Source organism: Marmota flaviventris, chromosome 3 (genome assembly GCF_047511675.1).
Source record: "Marmota flaviventris isolate mMarFla1 chromosome 3, mMarFla1.hap1, whole genome shotgun sequence".
NCBI classification, from domain to species: Eukaryota; Metazoa; Chordata; class Mammalia; order Rodentia; family Sciuridae; genus Marmota; species Marmota flaviventris.
The window spans coordinates 161,399,987-161,420,217 of NC_092500.1; the positions used below are offsets into that span (position 1 = coordinate 161,399,987).

The 20,231-nt window shown below is 35.5% G+C and overlaps 1 protein-coding gene across 1 annotated transcript; it reads right to left on the bottom strand.

Moving 5' to 3' along the window:
- Positions 1 to 1,570: 1,570 nt before the first annotated feature.
- Positions 1,571 to 19,712, bottom strand: Tma16 (translation machinery associated 16 homolog). The gene is made up of 7 exons (XM_027927134.2): positions 19,580 to 19,712; positions 11,855 to 11,967; positions 10,241 to 10,278; positions 8,864 to 8,948; positions 7,575 to 7,723; positions 4,297 to 4,339; positions 1,571 to 2,994 (listed from the first exon to the last, which is right to left on the bottom strand). Exons 1-7 carry the CDS (start codon positions 19,580 to 19,582, stop codon positions 2,814 to 2,816), a joined length of 612 nt encoding a protein of 203 aa, XP_027782935.1. The 5' UTR covers positions 19,583 to 19,712; the 3' UTR covers positions 1,571 to 2,813.
- Between the last annotated feature and the right edge of the window lie 519 nt (positions 19,713 to 20,231).

The following is a 20,231-nucleotide window of genomic DNA, read 5'->3' on the forward strand; positions in this document are numbered from 1 at the left end:
GAATATGAGGCCAAACTATATCCTCTGGCTATGGATTGTGGAAGCTCTCTTATAAAGATCACAGGACATTCTTCCAAGATGAAAGTCAGCTGTGACAAAGCCTAGCCTAAGAGGAATAAGTGGATACATGTGAAGTCATCAGGGTGCCAGCAGAGGAGCAGGGATGGTGGCAGGAAGGTTAGTTAGGAAGTCATTGCCTGTATTATAGCAAGTCATAGGGGAGACAGTCAGACATGAACCAATTTGACTTTAATTTTGGAAATAGAACCAATAATACTTGCTAATTAAATAAGATCATAGGAGGACATAGCAAAGAAAGGGAAAAATCAAGGAAGACTTACAGAAAGATTTCTGGGTTGAAAATTAAAGGAGAAAAATTTTTTTGAAGAGACAGTAGAGTAAAAAGGACTTACCCAATCTCCTAGCCCTGAAGCATAGGTGATATAAGAACAGGAAAAGCTTCTATCAGAGGTGAACAAGGTTCTAAAGGGAATGTTTCAGCCAAGCAAGGAAGTGACTACAATGTTAGGAAAAGAGCAAAAATGTCAGAGTTAGCAGCTCTAAACTTAGAAATGTATACTAAAACTTGAAAGGAAAGTGACCACAACACTCAGAGCAACCAAGAGATCTTTACTGCATCAGTGAAAAAGAGGAGGAGGAGGAGGAGAGAGAGAGAGAGAGAGAGAGAGAGAGAGAGAGAGAGAGAGAGAGAGAGCGCGCGAGAGCGCAAGCGCACACGCAAGAGAGAGAGCAAGAAAGCGGGGCCTGGCAGGAAGGAGTTTTTATAGCCCAAATCTAATGGGGTCTCTGGGTCTGCAAGCTGCCTTGTTGGCACAAGGGGGGTTAAGTGTTCAGCCTTGAGCGGGAGCTTGGGCATTTGGGCTTGAAGCAAACAGGTGATAAAGAATCAGACAGAGGGTTTGAGTGGCCAGGTCATCCTGCAGCTAACTGCAGACAATTTATTCAGCCTGTCCTGCACCTAACAAAACTAAAAAAACAAGGATCAGCAAACAATGACCAACAAATCAATCCAGCTTTTGGCCCACTTTGTTCGTGAATTAAGAATGGTTTTTACATTTTTAAAGGGTGGCAGAACATACAAAGCAAGTTACCTTTACTGTGTTCCATAGCTATGGATTGTGGAAGCTCTCTTAGAAACATATGCTACTGACCTAAAAGTGGTCTCCATGAAGGAAACAAAAGTTATCACTTTTACAAAACATGTTCTCCAGACAAGGATTAAAAACACCACTCTAAAGATGAGTTGATGCAGGCTACTTTGTCCAAGTGACATGTTTTGTTGCATTCATTCATCAACAGATTCTTATTCTAACAGAGTGGACTTTTAAATAGTTTTTAAACTATTCACTGCAGTTCATGACTAAGTTTTCACAAATATTTTGAGACTGTACATGAACCAAAAAAAAAAAAAAGAAAGAAAATTTCCAAAAATTATAATCACAAATCATTTTCATGAAGATTACTGAAATTAATCGACATCAATTACATACTAAAAAATAATTCGAATTTTAAGGTGACATTTTTGAATTAAATTTTATTTTTAATTTTCAGAAGTAAAAAAGTTATAACACTTCATATAAACTGCTAATAAGACAGTTGATATTAAGTTAACCACATACACTGTTTTCCTTTTCTTGAAAATAAATATATTTATATCACATCCTTTAAAAAGTACACTAAAGGATACTTATGTTTAACAATTGTTATAACTAAATTCTAATATGTCCATGTTTTTCATGTCACTTGAAATACTCTTATACGTCAATTTAACCTTTTAGAAACATCACTTTTCACAATGAGAAAGCAAAAAATAATATATAATGAAAAGGAGCAAGCCTGAATCATTTATTCTCTTTGTCAAAAGATAACAGATTAAGTGTAGGGATCAATATAACCACAGAGACAGACTCTTCTGTTTCTAACCTTTACCTCTGGCTCAGAAAAAAATAAATGATAATGTATAATCTATTGGTGAATATGACTTCACTATCAAATTCTTCCCTATTTGTAAGGAAAAAAAATAGGTTTAATGTTTAAGAGAAGAATTGGTTTAACACAATTTTGTTATTATCATAACTTAAGAAATGTCCACAGGAATCTCTTGGAAAACAGATTACTGAACATTCACCCCATTTGGGAGATTAGGCAATCCTAAATCCACATAAGGAAAAAAATTCAAAACACATTTTGTCCTCACACAGTACTTTTCCTCTGCACAAAGTTCGGATTAAATGTCTTTAAAAGATCACTTTTGGATGTCTCCCTCAAGAGCTCACATAATAGAAGCGTGGTGCCTAGTGTGGCAATGTTAAGAGGTGGTGGTAGTACCTTTAAGAGATGGGCCTAGTGAGAAGTCATTACTGGCCCCTCCCCATTCTCTGGTGTTCTGTCTCACTACCTTCTGTCACACCCTCCTGCATGGATTGTGATGTCATCCACTGTGAAGTGACATAGCCAGAGGCCCTTACCAGAGCCAGTACTTGTGGACTTTCAGCCTCCAAAATCATGAGCTAAATAAATGTATTTTCTTAATAAGTAACCTAACCTTGAGTATTTCATTATAGCAACTAAAAACAGATTAATACAACTTTTATCTATTTTAGCAACTTAATATAAATGAAATGCAACCTTCATTTTTAAATAAAAATCATAACACCATATTTTAAACTGCAAATAGGACTCTCATTATAAAAAAAATGAGTTCAATAGCAAATTCTTATGTCTAGATAATTATTTACATAATTAATGTGTGTGTAATTTGAAGCTCTCAAATTATTTTCAACTCAAGACAATCAGGCTACTGGAGTCATTTCTTCATCTGAGTCATTTGATTCACCTTTTAGTTCCAATTCCTCTAAATTTTTGTCTATAGTTAAAATAGTTTTCCTCTTCCTCTTCTTAGGAACTGCATCATTAGCACAGAGTTTTCTCATTTTAATGTTTGGCAATTTCTTCAGATCAAAATCCCATTCCCTAGACAAAAGAAAGAATATAGAGTGTTGGCAGAAGTTGAAGTGAAAAGGAGACAGTCAATTTTCAAAAACCCAGAAAATAACTGAAAAAAGTGTATAAATTTACAACAGATTTCAAGTATACTAGGAAGAACCAATATAAATGAACAAGGAAAAAAACAACATACAAGAAACGAGGCTTGCCTTTTCCATTTTCTCATTCATCTATAGTAGCAACGCCTGCCTAGGGAATCCCACATATTCAAAACACCAAAAGCAAACAGCAAAATATTAGAAGTTACAAGAAGGCTCTATTCCATTCCTTTATTCACCTTAAACTAACTTTCCCACCAACCTTCCTCAGGCTACACGACTTAAGATCTCAAAAGCAGAAACTATGTCATCCCTGGCAACTCTCTCAAATAGACACCATATAGGTTTTTCTTTTCATGTGATATATTACAGTTAACAATCAGTAATCAAATAACTGTTATTAAGAGAAAATTTTCAGGGCTGAGGTTGTGGCTCAGTGGTAGAAAGCTTAACTAGCATGTGTGAGGAACTGGGTTTGATTCTCAGCACTCCTATAAATAAATAAATAATAAAGGTTAAAAAAATAGTGCTAAAGCAGAATGTAAAAAAAAAAAAAAAAAGAAACCTTTCTATTTTTCAACCTCAGTAATTTCTATGACAATTCTATGTTCAATTACTTTAGGAGCAATATGAGGACTGTTTCAAGAACTGAACTCTACCAGCAATGCTAACAAACTATGTTCATCTCTTCTTTCATTTATGATTTTCTTTGAAAGAAGCAGAACAAACATTGTTTCAGAAATAAGGAGCATATTTTAGATTTGATTTTGCCTGGATTTAAATTTATCCATTTCAATTAACAAAAAATTTCAGGCCCATCAATCTAAGCTAATCAAGATCAAAATGATTAATCAACAGCATTTTCAAAAGACAGAGAATCTGTTTGAGAATTAAAAACTTAAAACCCTACTTAGCACTCTCCCTGGTTACCACAAGGGGTACAATTAGAAAGACCTCTGGCATCATTTTCTATTAAGTATCTATCTTCTCTCCAAAAGAAGGTGGTAAAATAGTTTCAGAATCTGACTCTGAGCCATCAAGTATTAAATTATTATGAAAAAGTCATTATCACTTTAGCATATATCACATTTCAAATAAATACAAAATACAGAAAATATTAATAAAAAGAAATATGATTTTTTTATTGCTAATGTCTAGAATTGAAAAGGAAGAAGTTATGTCGCATGTATTTTACATACAGCTTCCAGGGAACAATAAAAGAGACACTCACCTAAAAATTTTCAGATTGCTTGCATTTAAAATGTCTGGGATCTCTGGAAAAGTAAACAATTTATAGCCATTAGACATTTTCTCTCTTAATTACATCATTTTTTAGTTTTTTCATTTATTATATCAAATGCAACAAATAATAATTGATACCAAGAATATCCAAAGGAAAACACAATTTTAAAACGCTGTTATAATTAACTTAAAAAGTCTGGCAAGTATAGTTTAGTTTAAGGTGATTTAAGAAGAATAATATTAAGTAATAGATCCTAACACATAATTTATGAAATTAAACTAAACTATTATGAACAATATGCTGAAATGTTTTATATTTTTTTCTTGGTGAAAAGTATAATTTTTTCAAGTACATACTTAATCATGACATGGTAGAGTTTCTCTAAGGAAAGCAAAGACTATTTAGTATTAAAATAGGACATCATTTAAAATAAAAAACAGTTTGAAAAGCTATAACCAATAGATGCTCAAAAAAGGTCAATAAAACTTAAATCCATTTTTAATAAAAACTAGATGTGTGGAAGTTCTTTACCATGATTATAAAGCTATCATAAATTAATACATATTCACTCTTATTGCTGAAATGCCCATCTAGCCAATGTAATAAAATATTAAATAAATGCAGTATCAATTAACAGAAAGATAAAAACCAAAATGTTTGATACAACTGTACATTGTCTTTTATAACATTTTCAGAAAGTAAAGAGGATGAGGGACTAGGTGTTAGGTGTAAATTAATTTTTAAAAAACAGGATCCTAATAAAATGAGTCAGAAACAGTTACATTACCAGGGAGCAAAGGGAGAAAAGGTGTTCATATTTGGTCTTCTCAAAATTTATGAAACAGACTTCTGGAGACAATCTGTCCACATGTTTCTACACACTTGCAAACTAGTCAGAATTCACAAGGCTTCTTTCACCAGCTATGCTCCCTGATTCTGGAAGAAGCACGGGGTATAGTCAGAAGAGCACTGGATCTAAGCTCTAGCACTGTCGCTATCACCAGGATTTGTTTTACTTGGATGGACTCTGCTAATTCCTGCTAATTAATCAAGCTGCCACATATTGAACAGACTATAAGGGGAATGATTAGCAGCAGAGACCAAAAGGGAGTAAATAATTATACAGTGGAGATAAAGGCAGTTTGAACTAGGGAGATGGTGGTAGTACAGGCAAAAGCCGTAAGATTAAAAATATATTCTGCTAATGGGTTGGATATGAACTGTGAAAATGGACTTCAGAGTTTCTAATCTGAGCAATTGGGCAAGTGGTGATACCAATGATTAAAATGTGGAACTTGTAGGAGGCATAAGTTTTAGGAGAAAAGCAGGCTTTTGCTTTCTAATGTCATTTTTTGAGATTCCTGTAAGACCTTCAAGTAGAGAGTTTGAAATATCCAAGTTTGATAGATCTGGGGACAAGATAGGGTTGACCATATGTATATCGAAGTTATCAGCATTTAGATGGGATTTAAACTCATGGATCTAAACGAGATTAACTAAAAAATGGGGTATATAGAAACGAGAAGTAAGTTGGATATGAAGAAACTTTTAGTTGGTTAGGATGAAGAGATTCAGCTTAGCAAAGTCATGACCAGTCACCTAGGGAGAAATAGAAAAGCTCAGGGTCTTCTATACCAGATAAAAAGTATGCAAAAAAAAATAAGTTTTGTTTTGCATCAAATGCTGATATAAGTCCAGTGCAACAACTATTTTGTCTTAGCAACCTGAAGGTCATCAGTTGCTGGTACTTTTGGTTGTGTGGTAGGGACAAAGTCAAGTTAAAATAGATTCCAAAAAAGCCAGTTATAGTGGAGTACGTATGTAATCCCAGAGACTTGATAGGCTGAGGCAGGAGAATGGCAAGTTCAAGGATAGTCTCAGCAACTTGGTATGGCTGTCTCAAATTAAAAAAATAAAATACAAACAAGCTATGGATGTAGTTCAATGTTAGAGCAAAACTGGGCTCAATTCCCAGTATAGTTAAATAAATAAATGAAATTTTAAAAAAAGAAAATTAAAAACAAGGAAATGGAGTCCAATTCTATGGTCTTAGAAGGTAACTACTTAAGTTAAAAAAAAAAAAAAGACAGGACTATCTGAAGCTCTCTGCTACCCTCTCTTTTATTAAGTACTATGTCAGTCACTTTCATTAATTAAATCTTACTTAACTTTGGAACAACCTAGGAAGTTGGTAATACTATCTGTTCTATTTTTAACTTGAGGCTTAACAACATGTTAAATAACTTGACTGCTGTTATACAGTTGGCTATAAGGACTTAAGTCTGGCTCTATCTAGTTCTACAGCAATTCTGTTGCTTTTTCAGTTATAAAACTCAATTTTCAGGAATGAAACAGGACTGCCACCCACTGCAGAGTTTCTAGTATTACCCACAGAACAATTTGCTTAGGATCCTATGTTTTCATGAAAACTTAAAAACTTAATTTTGCTATTAAATATTTCACTTAATATACCTTCCAAGTAAAGCCTTGTAACACAAATGCTTAGTGGGACCAGGTAAGACCTACGAAGTAAGGGTGAGGGCCACAGCAAACTTTTAAATATATGCCAAGGTCCAGGAGAGATAGCTGCTAATCTACTCCCACAGATGATGCTGCCAGATTATCTGTTTTTTTAAAAAGAAGTCAGAAATCTGTATTTATCCAGTTGAAATCATCAGCTATTATTCCCCCTCTACTTAAAAATGACAATTAATAAGCTAATTAAATACTATTTTCCGGCCATGCAGCCTTTGGGTAATCACCAATTTGTGGCTTTGCAAGTCTTAGCATCTTCTTCTACTAAGTGATTTTCTGACCACAGTGTTACCAAAGTAATAACATACTGATCTTTATGAATTAACTAGACAGGATACAATTCAAAGAAACAAATTTTGATTTCTAAAGTTGTTCAAGGATGATTAAATGTGGAGCTAGATGGAACAAGAATTGGAAGATGAAAAGAACATAGTATCTATTCCAATTAGATACAGCTGGAGATGGACTAGTAGCACCCCTATAACAAAACAAATTAGGTACACACTGAAAAGGAAAGAAAAACACTATGATCACACTAGAAAGACAGTATGTCACTGTCACACAATTGAGTTTTGTTGGGAATACAGGGGAAAATAAACCCAAAGATTATTCTATACACATAGAAAAGGAAATCAAACTAAATCAATAGAAAAAATAAAATTCAACCTTTGAAATAAATTACCAATCTGATACCATTATTATTTTAGAAAGAAAAAGCACAGAGCACACACCAAGGCCATATCCTTCATACTGCTGTCTCTCCCGCTCCATCGTCTGCTTGATAACTGTTTCCCGGGAAAAGTGCCGCCTTCCCTGCCTGTCCTTGATGCTGTTATGTAACTCTATCTGCTCCAGCTCACTGCTAAATCTATTTAAATACCTATAAAAATATAAAAATGATGTGAATTTTTAAAAAGTCTGTTTATTTGGGCTCATATTAGTTCATTTAAAACTTAACCTCTAGCTTTCAGATGTCCTTTACATTTTTACATTCCTCAGAGTTCCTCATGTTCTCAAACCTTTTAAACTTTTCCCTGGATAACTTGACCATATCCTTCACTTCATCAACCAAATCACAGCCTATTATCTGTTGAACTAAGGCCTCTCATATTCAACTACCTATTGTCCAGGTCTATTTAGATGTCCCCTAGTAGCTTCACTTTTAAAACCCCAAACTTGTCATCACCCTGTCCCTGCCCATCACCCACTACCTGCTTCATCTCTTGGGCTCCCTACTTCAGGGAACAGTTATGATCATTCATATAGCTGTCCAAGGAAAGTATGCAGGCCTTCTGCTTGGCTCCTCTTTCCCTTTCATTCTACATATAAGTTTTCACTAAAGACTAAGATTTCCACATTCTTCATATCTCTGGAATCTTTTCATTTCTCTTTATCATACCAGTCAGACACCACTATCATCTTTTGACTGGATTACCTACATCCTGACCAAAGCCACGTGTCCTTCTCTGTATTACCTTATTCTCACAACTGTGACCCTCCTGAAATTTAGTTCAGGTGCTTTCTGTAAAAGCTCTCCATGCCTCCTAATGCTCTTAAATAAGGTCCAAACTCTTAGGACACATGAGGTCTCTCCTAAGACAGTTGTTACTTATTACAACAACCACACTTCCCTCCTTAAACTTCTTACTTCATTCAGTGTTAAAATGTCTGGCAGGTCACTGCATGTGTCATCTTTGCTGTCACCTCTGGGCTTTTTAGATATTATCCTCTTGAGCTAGAAGCCTTTCAAACCACCTTACGATGGTCTATTAATTCCCATCTGTGAGTGCCAAGGTAGATGACACCTCTAATATCCTAAGAAATAGGGCTGACTATTACTCTGAGGCCCAGAAAGACTACAAACCTACTAAAGGGGCCAAGCTAGGATACAAATCTAAAGTCTTTCTGATAACAACATCTATTTGCTTATCTACAATCCCAGGTCAGAGCTCTGTCTCTAAGAATAAGGTTAAAGAATCTCCTATTCTGTCCCTTTGCTTATAATATGCTCAGTGTTTACCTTTCAACTAATTCACAAGCATCTTTCTTTGAATACCCCAATTTTTTGGGATCCAGATGACTTTGAAACCACTGCAGTTTTTCACCTATAAATTAAAAATAACAACATAGTTTTTTAGCATGACAAGTCATCATTTAAGCAAAGAGGTTTATTATATTCTCAACATCAATGTGCTTCAAAGAGAACCAAAATGTATTTTAATACTAAATATAAAGCTCTGTGTGGGCGCAAAACAAATTAAACCAGAAAAGAAGGCAAGCAGGCAGAAAGCCACACAGAAAGACAGGCAGGTAGGCAGGCAGATTTAATAGATTATGAAGTTCTAAGTATTTAAAAAGCAAAAAGCAGTATGGAGATTACTCAGAAAACTAGGTATGGAACCACCAAATGACCCAACTATCCCACTCCTTGGTATTTTCCCAAAAGATATAAAATCAGCATACTACAGTGACACAGCCAGATTGTTTATAGCAAATTCACAATAACTAAATAATGGAATCATTCCAGATGCTCATTGATAGACAAATGGATTAAGAAACTGTGAATCATATTTATTTAAAAAAATGGAGTTCTACTCAGTCACAAAAAAGAATGAAATTATGGCATTTGCTGGTAAATGGATAAAAATGAAGAATATCATACTAAGTAAAATAAGCCAAACTCAAAAACTCAAAAGTCAAATGTTTTCTCTCATGTGTGGAAGCTAAAGTAAAATAAAGGAAAGGAGGAGGGAAGGATAGGATAACAAAGATAAAGAAAAGATTAGTAATACATAAGAAAAAGATCAAGAGGTAGAGTGGAGGGATGGGTAAGGAGAGACAATGCAGAATCAATTCTTTAAAAAAAAAATCATGATACGTGCATACATAAATATACCACAGGATATTTCACCTTTATGCATAAGTAAAAAGAATCAATCAAATATAAATAAATAGGCAAGTTAAAGGAAGTCTAATACAACAGAGGAAGGAGAATGGGAGAGGTGAGGGAGGATAGGAAAGAAAAGGCAAGGGCAAAGAGAGGGATCATGAACTAAAATTGATTTCCATGCATGTATGAGTTTGTTGGGATAAACCCAACTACTCTCTATAACTATAAAGCTTTATTAAAAATAAATAAACAAACAGCAAGATAAACAACAAAAATTCTAAAATAAGTCAACAGATAAGCACAAACTAGTTTTGGGTGAATCACAAACATTGTTTATTCTAAATATTTAATGATTTGCTTCATTTTGTTTTGTTTCACTCAAGTCTCATTTTAAAAAGACTGATAAAATCAGTATAATACTAGGAGATTAAAAAAAAAAAGAGTACAAGATAAACATTCACGATAGCCAGAATTTTAAGTAATTTAATTTTAAGTAATCTTATTTACCAATAAGATTGAGACGTAAAGCCTTTTCATTCTTCAACCTTGGAAGGAAAGAAATATTTGTTAAAAATTTTACAAAGCAAATTTTTAAATTTGCAAAAACTAACAAGAAAGCTATCCAAAGAAAAATTTTTTGACACCTGAAAACATTAATTTTAACACAGAAACATGGAATGCTATGCTTCTATTTAACTTACTGGAAAAAGTTCTTAGAAACTTTGTTTTAGCTCTTCAACAACTAAAGAAAGCTTACAGAATCAGTTTTGAAAATATAAATGAAAATTTGAGTGGATTATGGATGTTCAGGTGGGTTTTGTGACAAGCAGAATACTTATGCACAAAACAGTAATGAACACTCCAAAAGATCAAAGTGCTGCCACCAAGATCACCATCTCACTCCAGCAAGATTGGCAGCCATTATGAAGTCAAACAGCAACAAGTGCTGGCGAGGATGTGGGGAAAAGGGTACACATGTACATTGCTGGTGGGACTGCAAATTGGTGCAGCCAATTTGGAAAGCAGTATGGAGATTTCTTGGAAAGCTGGGAATGGAACCACCATTTGACCCAGCTATTCCCCTTCTCAGTCTATTCCCTAAAGACCTAAAAAGAGCATGCTACAGGGACACTGCTACATCGATGTTCATAGCAGCACAATTCACAATAGCTAGACTGTGGAACCAACCTAGATGCCCTTCAATAGATGAATGGATAAAAAAAATGTGGCATTTATACACAATGGAGTATTACTCTGCATTAAAAAATGACAAAATCATAGAATTTGCAGGGAAATGGATGGCATTAGAGCAGATTATGCTAAGTGAAGCTAGCCAATCCCTAAAAAACAAATGCCAAATGTCTTCTTTGATATAAGGAGAGTAACTGAGAACAGAGTAGGGACGAAGAGCATGAGAAGAAGATTAACATTAAACAGGGATGAGAGGTGGGAGGGAAAGGGATAGAAAAGGGAAATTGCATGGAAATGGAAGGAGACCCTCAGGGGTATACAAAATTACATACAAGAGGAAGTGAGGGGAAAGGGAAAAATAATACAAGGAGGAGAAATGAATGACAGTAGAGGGGGTAGAGAGAGAAGAGGGGAGGGGAGGGGAGGGGAGGGGGGATAGTAGAGGATAGGAAAGGCAGCAGAACAGACACTAGTATGGCAACATGTAAATCAATGGATGTGTAACTGATATGATTCTGCAATCTGTATACGGGGTGAAAATGGGAGTTCATAACCCACTTGAATCAAAGTGTGAAATATGATATGTCAAGAACTATGTAATGTTTTGAACAACCAACAATAAAAAATAAAAAATAAAAATGTTAAAAAAAATAAATAAATAAAATGTGATTTTACTTCCTAAAAAAAAAAAAAATGCACTACTGCAATATCTTTTAAATTTCAAAAAATTCAAAACAAGGTGATTACTTTTCATAAATCTGAAAAGAATTGTGACATAAAAGGTTCATTTCTTTTCAGAAACCGTGTAGGTAACATATACCTCCTACTATTGATACTCTAAATATTTAACTCATTCAAGAGACCTTTAGATATTAAAGTATACTACTGTACATAGAACAATTTGGACACAAATAATGAAAAGATACTCACTTTTCTTTCTTATCTTGTTTGTGGGCCTCTCTCGTAATTTGAGCTGCTTTTCTACTATACGGATGGATGACTTTTTTTTCCCGTCCTGTACTTCTTCCCTTTGGTACTTTAGGCTAAAATGTAGGAACACATGGCATGTATACTCAGTTACATTGACTCTAGTCAATTCTTTGGTAAAATTAATTTTAACAATAATGTAATAGAAATACAGTGAGTCAGAAACATAATCATTCTAGCAGTCTGTTTCTGGGATAACAGATATGATATGTTCTAACCATGTAAGACAATTAAAAAGGCATGAACAGGGCAGTAAACTCTTCTTTTCAATCATTCCATCTGAAAAAATATGTACAGAGAATACAGATAGCAAGAAGATTCAGGCCTGGAGATCTGTGTTACAGAATGACTAGGGGTAGAGGAACACAGAATATTTGTGAGAGTTTGTAGAAGTTGCACATGGAAGAGAGTGGGCAGTGAATCAAGCAAAATCAAAGCTGGCCTTATGGTCTTGCAGATTATTATTAATAAATAATAGAAGCTATCTCAAAATCAGTACATCCAAATATTTTCCCTCTCAAAATCAGCAAATCCAAAATTATTTTCTCACTCAAGCCTCATACCAGTTAACTAGGTTCCAATTCATTCGGTCCTCCAAACTATATGTCTGTTATCATTAGTATAAAATCCTAAGTCTTATCCTACCAATATAATTAAGGAATCAGGTTTGGCTCTCTATAATAGAAACCCAAAATAATAATATCTTAACCCCAACAAAGTTTAGTTCTCCCTGTTAAAAGCAGGTGCTGGAGGCTTTGCCCCCAAAAGCCCTCAGAGATCTAGACTTAGGTTATAACTTCCTACATTGTCTAAGATGGCTTAATGCCAAGTCTACTCTGCAGCCAGTGAGAATTTAGAAAGAAAATTCAGAATTCAAACTCTTTTCCTGTAAGAGCATGATTTGGGAAGTTGCAGATTGTTTTGTTAACATCCTAATGATCAAAACTTAGTCACAGTGTTTATATATAGAGAGGAAATTACTATATTATTTAATTCTTGACAAACAAATCTACTACTATAGAAAAAAAAATATATTAGGAGACAACTGAAGGTCTCAAACAACTGAAGGTCTCTTAACAAAATGCCAAGAATCTTTAGAATCTTCTTTCAGAATTACTGTCAATTGCCTTAGTTCAACTCTCATGAACTTTCATGATTAGGATGCTCTTTAGGGTCTTCCTGCCAGTCCCTTTTCAAAGAAGTCACAGAACTCCTCTTTCTAAAACATTAATCTAGTAAAATTCTCATTCTTTGCTTAAAGAGCTCCACTGGCTCATAGTTTGGTCCTAAATCTTTAGCATGGAAAACAATTTATCCTCAACCTGCTTCTCCAGCATTAACCACACTCCTTCACAAAAGATCTTTTTCCCCATTCTTACTGAACTTTTCACCATTCCAGAACATACCATGAATATTATAACTTCTTGAGACTGCATTTCTTGTTACCTACAAAATCCATTCCCTTCGTTGTCCTTTGATAAGACGCAGCTTAAAATCACTTTCTTTTAAAATTCCCTTGGCAGGATTATTTAAAATGAAAATTAATTCCTCATTCACACCTGTATTCATTCTTCTAACAAACAGGCACTGAATGTTCTCATTTCTTGAAAACTTTCACCAGAGAAGATATGTGCAAGTCTGAAACACAGGGTATAACTGGACGTTGGCTATAGGCACAGGTAAATAAGAGTAAAATCATCAAAAACCCATAGAAGATATACTATTTTGCACATATGTTCTCTTCACATCTGGGGAGTAGAACAGAGAAGGGGAGGTGTGATAACAATTTTTCTTTTTTTTTTTTGATAACAGTTTTTTCAAGCATAAAGTCTACCTACCAAACATGAATCAAATAAAAATTTGGAACATGTGGTAGGCTGCCTCTAAGATGATCTTCAAAGAAACCCACTTCCTGATATTCATGTCCTTATATAATTCCCTCCCTTTGAGTGTGGGCTGGACCTAGTGACTCACTTTAAGAACAGCATTTGGTAAATGTCAATTCCAAGATTAGGGTATGAAAGGACTCTGGCTTCTGTCTTCTCACTTGGCTTTCTCTCATGGAAACCAGGTGTCATAGAGTAAGCTGCCCTATGGACAGGCCTACATGGCATAACTGATAAAGGCCTCAGGCCAACAGCCAGAATAGAACTGAGTCCAACAATGCAGGAGGGGCTGAACCCTACCAAGAACCATGTTAGTGAGCTTTGAAGTGCATCCTCCCTAGTTATGTCCCACAGCCCCAAGGGATTGACCATGAGAAACCTTAAAGCACAGGATCCAGGAAGGCCATATCCGATTACTTCCCACCCACAAGAACTGTGAGATTTAAAAAAAAAAAAAAAAAAAAAAAGTATTGGGATTGAATTAAGGGGCACTTAACCACTGAGTCACAACCCCAATCCTTTTCATTTTTTATTTCAGACAGCATCTTGCTAAATTGCTTAGGGCGTAAGTCACTGAGGCTGCCTGAAATACAGGCATGCACCACCATGCCCAGCTACAAATATTATTTTAAGCCACTAAATTTTTGAATAACTTCTGTACACAGAAGATAGTAACTAACATGAAAAAAAAATAAAACAAGCACTGTTTGAAAAAAAAATCTTCATCTCATATACATCATAATCAATAAAATGCTTTATTTTAAAACAGTGAAAAGGGTCACAAATCTTAAGGAAAAAAGATAAACTCTATGAAACTGTTATGACTTAACAACTAATATAGTTAGGAAGGTTTCATTGATATTTGTAAGTTCACAAAAAATTTCCTTTGAAGAGTCAAAAACTTTCATTAGAAAAAAAGTTTGATACTCTTCTGAGTATGAAAATGTCCTCAAAGTTTTTCAGTTAAAGAACCTCCAAGACTTAGCACAAAGAAAGTACACAAAACTAAACACATATTCTGACTCATTGTAGTTTATGGATTCCTTATAGTAATTTATTTATGAGGTTTCCTCAAGGCATGATATGAATATATAACAAGGCAAAGAAATATGCGCAAGATTTGCATTTCAAAGCATTTTCATATTTTTCAGTACATTAAAATTAAAAATGCTTTGACAGGAAAAAACTGAGGTAAACCTCAATAAAATGTTAACCTACAAAGCAGTGAAAGTCTAAGTCAGTCTGAAAAGATTATTTCTATTTAAATTAATTGCTCCTGGGGAAACCAATTTTCTGTCATGTTGGCCTGGCACTGAAAATGAGCAGGGTAATAGGTGACCTATACACACTTAGGTGAATAATAGATGTGTCCCAGTCCCTGTAAAAGGCACTGTCTTTTTCACTGACAATCAAATTACACAGCAAGGATGAAGGCACTGTCTTATTGAAAGCAATTCATCAACCATCAGGACTACAACACAAATATAGGCTGAAAACCTAGATCAAGAAATACATACTGGATAAATAAATTCCAAATTTCTTGGGCATTAGGATATTTGAGTTGTAAATCAACTTTTGGAACTCCAAATGTACTTTACCATAGGAAATAATCAATACTTCTAAAGCCAAATTCAAGAGTCTGAACACAGACATTATAAACAAAATAAAATTTTAAAGTCCATATTATGTAGTAAAATAAGACAATATAAATACCATTTGATAACAATTCTTTCTCTATATCACAAAAGCTTAGTTGAGCTTTTTTTGAAGGGAAGGAGGGAGCATCTTCTGTGAGTTCATGTTTCATATTACTGTTAAATATTTCAAGTACTCAAAAAATGTAAATAAAGTAAAAAGCATATAATTTCTTAAAAATTTGGTATATCAGTCCATATTCTAAGCTCCTCATAGGTCATACATAAGCACAAAACATGAAATAATGTGAGTCCTAGAAAAAAAAAATTGCAGATTAAATTTCAGAATGAGATCTTTTTAAATATTACATAAAATCCATAAGACTAAAAGAACATAACAACTCCAACTACATAAAAATTTAAAATTCGTAACTACAAAGCTGCAAGATTAAAAGAAAAAGATTAGAAAAAAAAACAAAACAAACAAACAACAGGGTAAAAAAATGTTTTTTAAATGTTTCAATTGACATGTGGTTTAATTTAAAATAAACGTAAGTTAAAACATTTAAAAACTGGAATTATTAAGACTGACAAAGATAAAAAATGATTAGCTCTGCATATGTGAGCATGTGGTTAAACTGGGACTCTCACAAACCAGTGGGGTATAAACTGGTAGTCCTCTAGAGAGCAATTTGTCAAGACAAAAGTGAGTTTTTGACCAAGGAATTCTACTTCTATTAATTATTTTATAGACATATTTACACATGTACAAATGGAAAAAATAATAATCAATGCAGCAGTATTACAGTGTCTACAGCAGCAAAGGAATGGGAACAGTTTAAATGTTCCATCAGGGATCAGTTTAAATAAATTTCAGTAAAAGCAAACAGTGGAATAGTAGCTGCTTAAAAACCAAGTGCTTTAGTTCAATTTCTATTCTCATAACAGGACACCTGAGAATGGAAAATTTACAAAAGAAAAAAAGCTTATTTAGGCTCACAGTACTGGAGGATGGGAAATCCAAGATGAGACAGCTGCTTCTGGTGAGGGCCTCCTGCTGCTTCTTAGCATGATGGGAGTGAGAAGAGGAGAAAGAGAATACATAACAAGAGTACATCCCAGAAAGAAAAGGGGCTTAACTCGAGGACAACCAACCCATTTCTAAGCCATTTGGGTGAAAAAGGCATCGATCTATTAAAGAGGGCTCTGCTCCATGATCCAAACATCTCCTACCTAGGTCCCCCAACACAGCCACATAGAGCAATCTAGGTTCCAACACAGTAACTTCTGAGGAACACATTCAAATCATAGCATCTATTTACTAACATGGACTGCTCTCTAAAATCAAGTTAAGACAAAAAAAAAAAAAAAAAAAAAGCAAGGGGCATAGGATTGTGTCTATTACACTATTTATATAAAAAAAGGGTTAGAGGACATACACACTGGTATATGCATATAAAATACCTGAATGGATAGCTAAGAGCTGATAACACTGCTTGTTTCTCAGTTCAACTGGAGTATTAGGCAACAGAGTTGGAGGAAAATTTATTTTGTATGGTAGGCAAATAGTGCTCTGCCTCTTCATCCCCATGTCAAACATGTCCATGTCCGAATTCCTTGGAAAATGTGATTACTACACATGGCAATACTTTGCAGATGCAATTAAGAATCTTGAGATGGGGAGATTATCCTGAATTATCCATGTGAGCCCATTAAAATCCTAAAGGGTCTTATAAAAAGGAGGCAGGAAGATCACTGTTAGAGGACATGGATCTTTACTGGAAGAAGATTTGTAGATACTATGCTCGTGGTGTTGAAAATGAAGGAGCCAGGAGCTAAAAAATGTAGATAACTTCTAGGAAATGAAACAAGCCAGGAAAATAAACCTGCCAACACCTTGATTATAGTGAGACTCATTTTTGCACCTCAGACCTCCAGAAATATAAGAAAATGAATCTGTAGTTTTAAGTTACTAAATCTATAAATCTATATGAATTCTTTACGGTAGTAATAAAAAATACACTTTCACAACCACTTTTTTTTTTTAAGAAGCCATGTGCATATGATGTTATTCGAAAAATGGTTGGTATACAAGGTTGATATTCATTAATATTTTTTACTTTTATTAAGTTTCGGGAGCAAGTTTCCATCACCAGAAAGCTGATTTTTTGTTACAGCTAACATTCACAGGGGTGAGCCTTACAGCACACAATTCCTGCTATCAAGGAATTTGTAGGCAGTCATTAGTGTTTAATGGCCAGATATTATAGGAATAAATATGATAAATCAATGGAGGATAATGTCACACTTTTCAGTGGTTTATAACCTAGCTAGGGAAAAAAACCCTAAAAGCACACTTAAATTTAATAACAAGCTTATGTGAAAGAGGTGTAGTGTATATCAATGAATGTTTTGCATCATTGCACAAACCAAACTTAAAACCACTAGAAACAGAATAAAGAAAACCATAGAAACTAGACAGAATAAAGAAACACTGAGTGGGATGGCTTAACTGAAAAAGGTTCTTCATGTAGTTACATTAGTTTGATCTTACAAAAGATATGAACTTGGGGCTGGGGATGTGGCTCAAGAGGTAGCACGCTCATCTGGCACACGCAGGGTGCTGGGTTCAATCCTCAGCACCACATAAAAATTAAAAAAGATGTTGTGTCCACCGAAAACTAAAAAACAAATATTAAAAAATTCTCTCTCTCTCTTAAAAAAAAAAAAAAGATATGAATTTGCACAACTCTAGGAAAGAGTCAGAATATAAATGAACAAAGTAACAAAAGTGAACAATAAAAGCTGTGCTGTTACTATTTACTTTTATTACTAAAGTTCATAACAATACTAACATTTACTAAGTGCCAGTATAGGGCTAAGTACTTTATATTTATTTTCACAACATTTCTATGAGGTAGAAACTACTGCCATCCTAATTTAACAGAGTTAAATAATTTCCTGAAAAATCACCGGTGTCAAGCACAGGCCTCATTCTGAGCTGGTACTGACAGGAGAAGCACTGATGTTATCAAGAAAAATGGCAGAGCCAGAAATATACCAAAGAAAATATATTTATATGCCACTTTTTTTTTTTTTTTTTTTGCGTCTATGCCAAGGCAATATATTTCTATATATTGGCAAAATTAAGTTCTAATTGTCAAAGTTAACAATTCAAATGCTAATCAACCTCATAGCTACCACACAATGACATGTAATTGCTTTAATGTTCCATTCTGAAAAATTATAAAGGATTGGAAATAGATAAACATGTTAGCAAACAGGCTGGATTTACACAAATACACACTATCTAAAGCAAAAGGATAACAGACAAGACAGACAAAAGTGACTGACAGAAAAAAGGCAAGAAGGAACAAAGAAAGGACAAAAAAAAAACATTGTGGCCAGAATATAACTTTTCACTAGTATAAAATTTTTAAATTGTTCTTTCATTAAAAACTAACTGGATAATGTATACGTTCTTTATTTATTAATGTATTTAAAACATGTTCCTATTTATGAATGAATCTCAGGAACACAGCAAGTGGAAAACATACTGTTTGGGAATATAAACACAGATAGTGGCTGTAAAGAAAGTAAAAAATAAAATTATAAAATCTACATGCTCCTTACTTCTAAGGGGTTCCTGAATGTTGTAGGTCCGTGGAAAGGAACGCGAAAATGAGTGACTGAGAGTTCCTTATGTAGTTAACTTTTACACCTAATCGTGTTTTGTGAATATTCATTTATATCTACTGAAGTTTTAATAAAAACAAAACAGCTTCTGGGCCGCGACGGCAGTGGGGTCGAAGAGCAGGCGCCGGGGGCGGGAAAGGGTGGCTAAGTTAGGAGACGCGACTAAGCTCAGGGCAGAGAAGAGGGGTGGCGGGTCCACTCGTGTCCAACACACAGCAGCTACAAGACAAAGGCGCAGGATTTCCCCCAGCGGGAAGCGACGGGAAGGAGCCGGGTACCAGGCTGAGAGCGAGGAAAGCCTATGAAGACTTGACCGGTGCGCAGGGCCTGGACGCCTCTCCGGGCTCCCCCACACTAAGTAATCCCTTCGCTTCCTCCCCCGCCCCGAGCGCCACACCAGAGCCTTCCAGGGAACAGACCGACAGGGCTCAAGAAACTGGGAGGGGGCCCACCATGGTGACGTCCAGGAGGCCGCGGAGAGCCTCCGCACTCCAGATCCGTCAATCACCGACCACAGCCGCCGCAGCACACGCCGATACTCCAGCCTGAACACACGTGGGATCGCGGGAGCTGTGGGGGACGGACCGGAAGAGGAAGGGCGGGTGCGTTCCTCTAAAACGTCCCCGGAAACTGAGACCTAGTCTTTTCCGCCCGCGCTTAACTTTCAAATTCTAGCAGAGTGAACAGCCTTCCCCGGTGCCAGCCGGGCAGGCCGCTTGTGGTGGGTGGGTGACCGTGGCCAGGCGCTCATCCCCACGCCGTGGATTTCAAGAAAGTTCCCCTTACTAAGTGGACTCCCGCATCCCAGAGGCTGGACCCCTCTCAGGAGGCGTTGGCCCGCGCTCTAGCTCTGCAAATGCCCGGCCTCCTGGGAGGGGTCCAGCCTCTGGGACGCCTTGGAAGCCATTCCCTGTGCTGGATTACCTTGGGCAAAGCTTTCTCCACCTGATTCCTGGTTTATTCCCACAAAGCCTCAAACCTACCTCATATTCCAGGCCCCTTCCAGCCCAGTTTTAACGTTTGGAGAACAATAAGTTCACTGAATAAACATTTATGGAATGCCTACTGTATGCCAGGCATTGATGATATTCTGTCAATGTTCCT

Excerpts from the sequence above, each read along its gene's own strand:
- Tma16 (XM_027927134.2), bottom strand. Across the intron at positions 7,724-8,863 it reads GCTTGTGAATTAGTTGAAAG|GTATTTAAATAGATTTAGCA; the intron begins GTAAACACTGAG and ends ATATTTTTATAG. Across the intron at positions 2,995-4,296 it reads AGCAATCTGAAAATTTTTAG|GGAATGGGATTTTGATCTGA; the intron begins GTGAGTGTCTCT and ends TCTTTTGTCTAG.